Source organism: Vigna angularis, chromosome 1 (genome assembly GCF_016808095.1).
Source record: "Vigna angularis cultivar LongXiaoDou No.4 chromosome 1, ASM1680809v1, whole genome shotgun sequence".
In the NCBI taxonomy this organism is placed as follows: domain Eukaryota; kingdom Viridiplantae; phylum Streptophyta; class Magnoliopsida; order Fabales; family Fabaceae; genus Vigna; species Vigna angularis.
In genome coordinates, this window is record NC_068970.1 from 44,851,284 (window position 1) to 44,861,751 (window position 10,468).

At 35.3% G+C, this 10,468-nt stretch overlaps 1 protein-coding gene across 1 annotated transcript; it reads left to right on the forward strand.

The window, feature by feature from the left end:
- Positions 1-9,045: 9,045 nt before the first annotated feature.
- On the forward strand, positions 9,046-9,678 carry LOC108347846 (uncharacterized). The gene has a single exon (XM_017587289.2). It carries the CDS (start codon positions 9,171-9,173, stop codon positions 9,543-9,545), a length of 375 nt encoding a protein of 124 aa, XP_017442778.2. The 5' UTR covers positions 9,046-9,170; the 3' UTR covers positions 9,546-9,678.
- The last annotated feature ends 790 nt before the right edge of the window (positions 9,679-10,468 follow it).

The following is a 10,468-nucleotide window of genomic DNA, read 5'->3' on the forward strand; positions in this document are numbered from 1 at the left end:
TTTAATTTTAAAAAGTATTAATTAAATTTTTATTATTTTTTTTCGGGTAACAGGTATCCGTGGGTTGGATAGTATAATACCCACATCCGACCCGTTTAGAAGCGGGTATTAAAATACCCGCTATCCGTTACCCGCGGGTAATAAATATCCGCGGATAGTAACTATCTGTCGCAGGTTTTATCCGCGGGAGCGGATTTTTTTGCCATCCCTACCCGTGCGGATACCTGTTTAGAAAATACTCGTAGGTATTTTAAAATTCGCGGGTACCCATGGATACCCACAAAAAAAAATATTTTATACATTTTTATAATAAAATTTAAATAAAATTACAATATATATATATATATATATATATATATATAATATAATATAAATTAAATTTTAATTTTAATTAAATTTAACCTAATAAAATATAATTTTATTTATTTTTTAATTAAATTTAATTAAAAAATATAAATTAATTTTTTTATATTTTTTTGCGAGTAATGGGTATCCGCGGGGCGGGTAGTATACTACCCGTACCCAACCTGTTTAGAAGCGGGTATTAAAATACCCGTTACCCGCGGGTAGTAAATATTTGCAGATAGTAACTATCCGTCGTGGATTTTACCTGCAGATACCCGTACCCGCATATTTTTTTGTCATCCCTAGCTACCATGCTTTAAGTGTTTTTCACTACACTTCTGCTTTATAATTACGTTGCATCCACAACCCACCAAATTTACTGCATTTGAAATTTGAGAAACCCTAGCACCGCATTCCCTCTCTTGCTCTCCACTATGCATGGAAATCTCTTCCTCTCTACTCTTACTGTAGCAATAACTTCGTTCTTCATCCTTCATCACACTTAACACTAGGTTGGTTTTCCTTTTCCTTTATTGGTTCACATTTCCATTTAACGTGTAATGTATATGAATGAATGTGTATACGTATTTGGTTTTAGTTGAAAACTTGTTCAAACGTGTATCTATGTGTAGTTTTCGACAAAAATTGGTCAAGGGTGTACCAAATTCGAAATTCAGTAAGGACTTAAATGGATTTCAAAATTTTGTGAAGACTTCAACGAATTTCAAAATCTGGTTAAGCTTTCGCCGGATTTCAAAATCTGACTAAGTCTTATTCGGATTTTGATATCTAGTGAAGCCTTAACTGGATTTTTGAAATTCGTTGAAGTCCTTGTCGGATTACGAAATCTGATGAAGCCTTAACCGAATTTCAAAATTCGTTTTGTATATATATTTTGTGTTTTAATATTTTTAATGAGTGTTTTAATATTTGATTTTTTGGTGTTTTAATATTTGATGAATTTGTTTGTTATAGATATGATAAGCACACTAGGTGCATCTACCTATCGGGGTGGGAGTTCTTCACAGGATGAACGAAGGAGGAGACATACGACATCAACTCGTAGAAGGTGGCATGACGAAGTTGATGCTAATGTTCATGAGCAACACGATAATGTTATTCAAAAGTAGAATCATGTAGTTGAGCAGTAGAAGGATGTTGCTCAAGAATAAGATGAAGTAGGTGGATTTTCAAAAGGTCTACATAATACATCACTCTTGACTTATGATGTGGATCATGTTACATATATGTTGTGGCAAGTCCAGGTTAGTATAATACTTGAATTTTTATGGATAACAAGTTGTTTGAATGAACTTTATATATGTAACTTTTTTTGTAAGACTTAGGGGAGATCAACAAGGAAACAAAACAAATAAATTTGGAACATGTCATGAGGCAATTCAACATTTTGTATTGAAATATGTTTTGATGCCCTTATGTGATATTTCCTACGATTGCACTGACAAGGGTTTGATATTGGCATTAGCTAAGAGATAACATTTAGAGACAAACTGTTTTCATGTACTAGTGGGTGAGATGACCATCACACTAGAAAACGTGTCAGCTCTACTATACTTACCTATAGTGGAAAAATTATGTCACACCAAAGCATTGTAAGATGTTTATAATGAGTGTTGTGAGAAGCAAAAGTGAGAGCAAGCCACATAAGAATACTTGTTGCATCTAGTTAGATGCACTATTTTCCCATATAAGAGTGCCACTTTGATTCGTGTATCCTACTTTGTGTTTTTTAGATACTTACATGCATGTGACGGATAAGCCTAGGAAGTTGGTGCACTAGCCCACTTGTATGAGCAACTCAAAGATGCTAGCTTTGCTAAGACAAAGAAAATGGTTGGATATCTAACTCTTTTAGAGGTACACATATATTTTGCACTTTGATTTCATTTATAGTTTCATTTTTCACCATGCTTTAATTAATTTTTTGGTAGAGTTAGATTTATGAGCACTTCCCTAAGATGAGAAAGAGACATTTGTTGTTGACTTATGATGAAGACAGACAAGGAGGCAAGTTTCTAGCCTACTCGAGGCCAAGACACATTTGGATGAACTGAGATATGATGGGGTCATCTAGTGCCCACATGAGCTACATCGGGCTAGTTCTTCACTTCTGGCCATTAATATGTTTTTTGGCTAGATAAGAGTTGGTTAGATGGTTCACTAACATTTGCCTAAAAGTGTGTTAAGGTAGTTTAGATTTGAGCAGTTGATCTTATGGTCATTGAACATTGATCCAGAGGTCGACATAACAACCATTGATGATTATGGGTTGCACTTTGCAGATCACGTGTTGATGAATGTGATACCTGCCTCATCTCCATGTGCTTATGTTTAGGGATACTTGTAGTGGTTTAAAAGGGTACCTCATCTCCGTTGACAGCCAACGGCCGACGACTGATGAAGTCTTGTACCTTAACTTCGATGACATCTCCCAAATGACATTCCTGTTTGTCGTAGATAGTTGTTAGAATGTGGTTTGTGTGTATATAACCATACATTTTTTATGTCTTAAAGGATATTTAAGAATGTTAATTAATTTTTATGTGATTGTCAATGCAAGGATCTATGAGGGGCGTCATTAGAATCTTATAGATAGTGATTTCTTATTGTGATGTGAGCGAGGGAACTATAGTCTGAAATCGTACTAACAACGCCTTACAGATAACTTGTGAGGCGGCTGAAGAACACTAATCCAATAGTAGAGGAGGTTGACATGTACGTGGTAGATGCTCATAATCATTTGGGTAGCAGGCTCTTATATTATTTATTTGGTTGATTTGGACTATTTGTTTAATATTTGAAACGTGAGAACCTATTTTATTTATATAATTGAATAACTTTGTTCTTTTTTACATAGTTACTATATTTCTCGTAAGGATGTCAGTTTTTATATGCATGAGAGTGGAATGTTTTGCAATGAATTAAGAACAATCATAAATGTTCAATTATACACAAATACACGCCCGCGCCTTAGGATAATAATGGGCTGACGATATAATATCTATCATGGGTAAAGGACAACCTTATTGTAGGTGAACCTGTAAAGCTAGAACTAGTAAATGGAAGTTACTTTATAATGGAACAAAAGAAAAATAACTTACTTACGTGAAATGACATCCATGAACGTGTTCAATACATATTAATTGATGTTGTCTTATATCAAAAGGCGATGAAGTACATAGTAAAGAGATCATATAATTCTGACCATATGATAAACAAACTAAGATGACATTATATCGATTAGCGATAGCATAACCAATGTTTGGTATAGTCATCCACCTGTCTATATTATTTTGTAAGTAATAAAACAAATTTTTATGAAAGAAAAAGGTAAGACATAATGAGTAAAGTGCCAACTATTGCAACGTGTACCACATTTTGTGACTCGACTAACAAAGACATCCTTAGTTCATTATATTCGCTCGTAGATTCCGACTAGTCTTGCATATTCATCATGTCACTGACTAAGTTCTTTAAACAGGTCATGTCAAAATATGAGGGTTTACGCATTGTAGACCTTTCAGTTTGATTAACATTACTCTTTTTGTGAACCCTTCATTTTAACTTTATGTAATGGAGGTATTGTAACTTTTATTTGATGTTCACTTTTCCTCGAATGTTAACCTCTTTGAAACGTTTTTGCACCATATCAAGTTCATGTTGTATGCATAATTCTAGTTGCGATTCATTTGATACAATATTTGAAAAGTTCAATCTAGTACACATGACATGAATTTTAGTCAGAGGAATCATCCTATGATCATATCGTGCTAATTCACAAGCACATGGTAGACCATACGCTCGTCTCAAGGTGCATCTATAACTTAAATATCCAATCATATATGCTTTACTCGATCGAACTTATCAGCAATGAAATCCAAAGCATATCTCAATAAACGTCCAATTAGTCTTTTATATCTGGTTCCTATAAAAGCTTCATCCTAGGATCATATCGTGCTAATTCACAAATACATGGTAGACCATACGCTCGTCTCAAGGCACATATATAACTTTCAATGTCCATTTCTATATGCTTTACTCGATCGAACTTGTCAGCAATGAATTCCAAAGCATATCTCGATACACGTCCAACTAGTCTTTTATATCTGGTTCCTATAAAAGCTTCACTCATAAGATTAAGACTTTTTTCAAATGACGTCTTTATCTTATTATATTGCATAATGATGACGTTATGAATGATATCCCAACATGAACAAGGTCTCTAGTAATACTTCCCAATAGCCTCTTCAGGATCCAGTGACAAACTTAACCCTGATACAAATGACATGAACAAAATCAAAAAATATATAACAAAAACAACTACATAAAATAACATTAAAAATACATGTTTAATGTTGTGTTTTCTAAATGTATAATTTTGTTTGTCCACATCTTTACAAAGTATGTCTTATACGGAATAATTGAAGTTTGATTCACATATTCAAAGAATAAAGGTTATGAACTAGAAACATATTGAAGGCAATGAACATAGTCAGTAAATATTGACTCTTACTCACAATCTATGACATTTTTCCATGCTTCCATCATGACATTTCATGCCTCCACTAACATTTTGCACTTGGCTTTTACATTTTTCGAAATGTGACATAGGAGATGATAACATTCAAGGAATATAGTGTCAATGACATTCATCAAAGTCGGGTCTTTGTCGCTAACAATGAATTGTGGATCACTCTCATATGTCATAAATAATTCTTTAAGTCTTTCCAATGCCTAAGTGAAATTATTTTCATGTTCACTTGATAAGAATGCAAAGCTACTGAAAAATGTCAACCTTGTAGATGTTACCCCAACCATCTTAAGTAATGATAGCCGATATTTGTTGGTTTAATATGTCGTATCAATCAACAAAACAATATTAAATGTATTGAACAATTTGACTACATTAAGATTTTTCCTAAAGAATTCACTTACCACCTTATATTCATCGACATATATACTCCAATGGATGTATTTATCAACGATCCAACATCATAATTAGTTGTTGCAATTTAGTTCTCGACCCTCTCAATAATCATTTGTAAGTATACCTTGTATTATGTATTTGTTTGATTGTTGTGACATTACAATCACTATTTTGTTTTAGAGTTAGTAGAATATTTGCAAGCTTGACTTTAGTCAGATTAACAAGTAACAATTTTTCAGTAGGATTGAACCTCCCAAAAAAAGGGTGACCAACTAAACTCTATGCCAAATTATGATTATGATATCCACATATAACATTCAGTACCTACTCTTCTCCATTAGCATTTGGCTTGCCTCTCAATTTAAAAGGGCACCTGCATTTTCTTGTGCCGTATATGCTTGGTTAAATATCAGGTTTGTATTTCCTATACTTTCCACCTCTTTCACATCCTAACAAGACAAACTTCTTTCTCCCAAGTTCACTAGTAGCTTTATGAGATCTTATAGTTACGACAAAAAGCTTAAGATGAAAAGCAATCTCTTGAACCCATTCAATTAAGTCATCACATGTGGGAAATATTTGATCAATTGTAAAATTTTGTGTATAATCTCCCTTACACACTTCATTGATGAAAGGAGATAAATCCGACACGAAACTTGAATTTACTTGTAAATTCATGAAACCAAAAAAATAATATTCCATCTTATAAACACGTATAACATAACATCTTTAACACTCAATACCTCACTTCATTATAATAATACTAATAATAATACCTCAACAAATTTTATAAAAAATAAAAACAAATTATAAATAAAATTAAAAAGAAAAAAACTTAAAAGAATAAAAGAATTGAAAAGTAGTAATTGAATTTCGAAATTCAGTGAGGACTTAACTGTATTTTAAAATCTGCTGACTTAATCGGATTTCAAAATCCAGCAAAGTCTTAATCGGATTTCAAAATCCGGCGGAGCCTTAACCGAATTTTGAAATCTAGTGAGGGCTTAATCAGATTTTGAAATCATGTTAAGAAAGTCATTGAATTTCGAAATCTAATTAAGGAAGTCGTCAGATTTTGAAATTCAATTAAAGCTTCACTAGATTTAAAAATATGACAAACCTTTAATCCTTAATCGGATTTTGAAATTTATTGACATTCAGTAAGAGTGATTACTATCTTTTTGTTTTCATTTAATAAAGGATAAAAGTGTCTACTTGAAAGTGTAAGAAGGAGTGAAGGAAGTATAAGAAGGAGGGACTCCGTGCTTCTCTGAAGAGATAAACACTAGTACAGAAAGGGGAAACGGCACCGGTTCTTTTGAGCCATAGACATCGGTTTTTGAACTGAGGCATGTCTAGGCGAGGTAAAAAGTGATAGCCTATTTGTCTCGATTCAAGGACCGAGGCATAAAAAGACAGAATTTTGACTCGGTTGAAAGTTAACCGAGGCCGTAGGTTCTTTTTTTTTTATTCATGTGCCCTTGCTGTTGCTGTCCATCACGTACACACATTTTTGCTGGACATTCTACTCATTTCTTTTTTGACACCATCCTTTGCTGGCCGGAGCTGGAGCTGGAGCGTGAAGTGTAGTGTGCTTGACTTCAACCATGCCGCCACACTCCTTCTTCTTCTCCACGGGACACTCTTCTTCTCCAAAGTTGGCGGCTGCTCTCCCTTCTTCAATCACCATTCAAAGTGTCCAGAACCTTCACATGTGCCACCTCCACAAACCCCTCTCTGCTTCCACACCTGGACAAATTGCTCTTCCGCATGCAACCACCCGACCCGTCTCATAGATGAAACCCCGTTCAAATCCCTAAACCCCAAATCCAGTCAAAACGTCGTTCAAATCCCTAACTTCGGATGACCAACAACCCGAAACCTCCTCCAACAGTCGCGAAGTCCCCAAACCTGCACGAATAGTGGCGACGCGGAGATGCTTTGTCGTGAAACTCCCTTGCGCCGTGGAGACGCTTTGCTGTGATCACGGTGCCTCCAAATCGCTTCCCCTCCATGCGTGAACGAACCAGGAATAAGGAAGGAAAGGACGCCTCCTTGCTCGACGACGAGCCTCCACCCGAAATGTCGTTGTCGCCTCCTCGTGCCACCAGCATTCGCGAATTCGAACCAGGATGAAGGAGAAGAAGAAGAAAACCCCATAAGCGAGAAAGGCCTCATCCTCACAATAACCTGCAAAAAGGGCAAGAAGCGAGAAAGAGAAGTCAGATCGAAAAGAGTAATAGGTGAAAGCAACCTTGATGCCAGAATCGGAGGATGCGGGGAGGGAATTGTCGGTTAGGGCATCAGTAGCCATGGCGAGCTTTCGCTTGAGAGGGTTGGAAGCAGGGGTCTCGGAGGCAAGGGACACTTGAACTTAGCGGGGGAAGGAACGACAAATTGGGATCGGAGGGAGGGTCATTCTCTTTGGGCGGGTTTTGGCGGAGCTAGGAGAGGCGGTTGTGGTGGCCGTAGTAGCGAGTGGAAGAAGCATGAAGTGCTTCATTTTGGGGCAGAGAGGAGAACGAAATGGGGAAAGAAGCGTGTGGAAGAAGAGTTCATTTTGGGGGCAGAGAGGAGAATGAAATGGAGGAAGTGCACAACCCTTAGCTCGAGAGAAGTGGAAGCACCGTGACTCCTTGGAGAAATCAAAGCAATATGCCTCGGTTCTTCATATAACTGAGGCCTCAAAGCCTTTTGACTTCGGTTCTACAGCAACCCAAGGTTCTTTCTCCTGGGTTTTGAGCTGACTTGATGTGTGTTGCAGGGGTGTGTCAGGCGTTTTGCTTCGGTTCTGCTAGAACCCGAGGCAGTATCACCTTTTCACACAGTTTTTCAGCCGAAAAGGTGGCATGGTAGGTGATGTTTAGGCACCGGTTCCCTGTGCAACCGAAGTTGTATCAGCGTTATGCACCGATTTTGTATGAACCGAGGCCTATAAGGCTCTCCATAATTGCGGATCTGCCACTGCATTTGGATATGTACCGGTTTGGTTTAGACAGATGTCTATTGAGCGAGTTTAAAGACACGTTTTGTACTAGTGAAACCAAGCTTTACGCACACAACAATTTCAAAGCATATTAAATTATTTAAAGGTTGCAATTAACAACTTTTCACTGTAAAATTATTTAAAAAATTATTGATTAAAAAAAGTAAAAAGAAAAAAGAAACAGAAGATATTCTATATATATTTAGCTGCAGAAAGGTACAAAGAAAACTGGAAAAAACAAAACAAAAGCATTGATGCATGACATATACTACTGCTTTTTCCCTGCCATCAGTCCATCACCTTGCCTCATTATTATTTGTCATCAAATCAAATGTAATCATTTTTCTTATGCAAAATCAAACACTACATTTCCATCCATACATAACTGAATCTAATCAAATTATACTCATCACGTGGCTGATGTATATTGCAGTCAAGCCAACTTATTTATATACATATTCCTATTATTGTTCCCTTTACTTTACTTTTTTTTTATTCACAATTATTCATTATAAAATTTTATTTTCATACCTCTTTCTATCACACATTCATCATATATATCTTTTCCACACTTTTTCTCTCCACCCTATTATACAAATCCTCAAACGCAAATAAAGTTTCTCCAGTTATCTCTGCCCCTACCCAAGGGTCATGTGATACCACTGTGCATATATATATATATATATATATATATATATAACTAAGTTATTCAAACAGTCAAAGAATGCTCCTATAAGAGAATATATATATATATATATGATTCACATTCCAGAATCCACACTACTCTCGTTTTCACCCGAATTGAAATCACTCACTTACTTCACTCCATCGTTCACCATCATCATCAACAAGAACACTGAACATTCATATATACCTTTTCCACAAGTTTATATGACACAGAAAATGTGGCCTTTAAGCTCTGAAAAGAACAACAGCAGCAGCACCACAAGCGCCACCACCAACACTGCCGTGGCAACGAAATCCATGGTGTCAGCATGCCACTGTTGTTGTTTGGTGACGAAACTGATGAGGAAACTGAAGAGACGTGGGCGCACACTGCGACCGAAAAGTGCGAGTCGACAAGGTTCGTTCCAATGCCGCTATGATCCGTTGAGTTATTCCTTGAACTTTGACTCCACCGGATGTGGCAGCTTAATGGATGAAGATTACTACAAGTTCTACGCTTTCTCTTCCAGGTTTGTGGCAAATCCAAGAACAACTTCTTCATGCCCCGTTCTTCAACTACAATCAGGGAACTCCCATTAACCACCACAATCAATCTCTTCACCTTTTTCTTTCTCAAACCCTCTTTCCAATGATATAAAGATGGGTATTGTTGGGATCTAATGTCTACGAGCTTCTTCCGTAACATATATATTGAATCTATCAGTTTTCTTATCGTTAATTTCGTTTAACTTCAAACATATTCGTTGCTAATATCTTCAGATGTCTCGTTTCCAGTATTAGATTTTCATGGTTTTGAATATGCTCTGTCCTCAACATGGCATTTTACTACTACAAATTAATTTAAATTTCATACTAATAAATTAACGAATCTTTCTATTTAAATCTTTTCTTCTGTCTGAAACTTGAACAATGAATATACATGGTCAAAGAGAAAGAAGGAAGGCAAAAACTATAAAGATGAATTGAAAAACAAAGCCTAGGAGATTGCGCCTACAATTATTTTAAATAGGATTAAACAATATTCAGACCATATGGATTTATTCTTTGGAATAAAGTCAAACGATGTAATTACGTTAACTATTATTGGATGATAAAATATTCCAGGCATATATACACACACACACGTAAATCAAAGATGTTGAAGAGTTAATTATATTATGCCAAAAAAATATATGTAATTAATTATAATTTTTTAGTTTGAAATATATTTTTCAAATTAGTTCTAATTTTAATATTCAATCTTTGATGTAAAATTATTAGACTTGATTATTTACATATTAGAGGGTAACTTGAATAAGCTATTTTTAAGCACACTTTTTTGTCTTGCATAATTCATGAAAAAGAAATTTAGTATATTTTAATACTTAAGTCAGTTTAAACTTCTCATTTATTTATTTATTTTATTATTCCTTCACATTATATACATCAACCCTAGCAATTCTTTTAACTATAATTAATATGATTAATTATGTTAATTTTAATAATTTAAACAATAATTTATT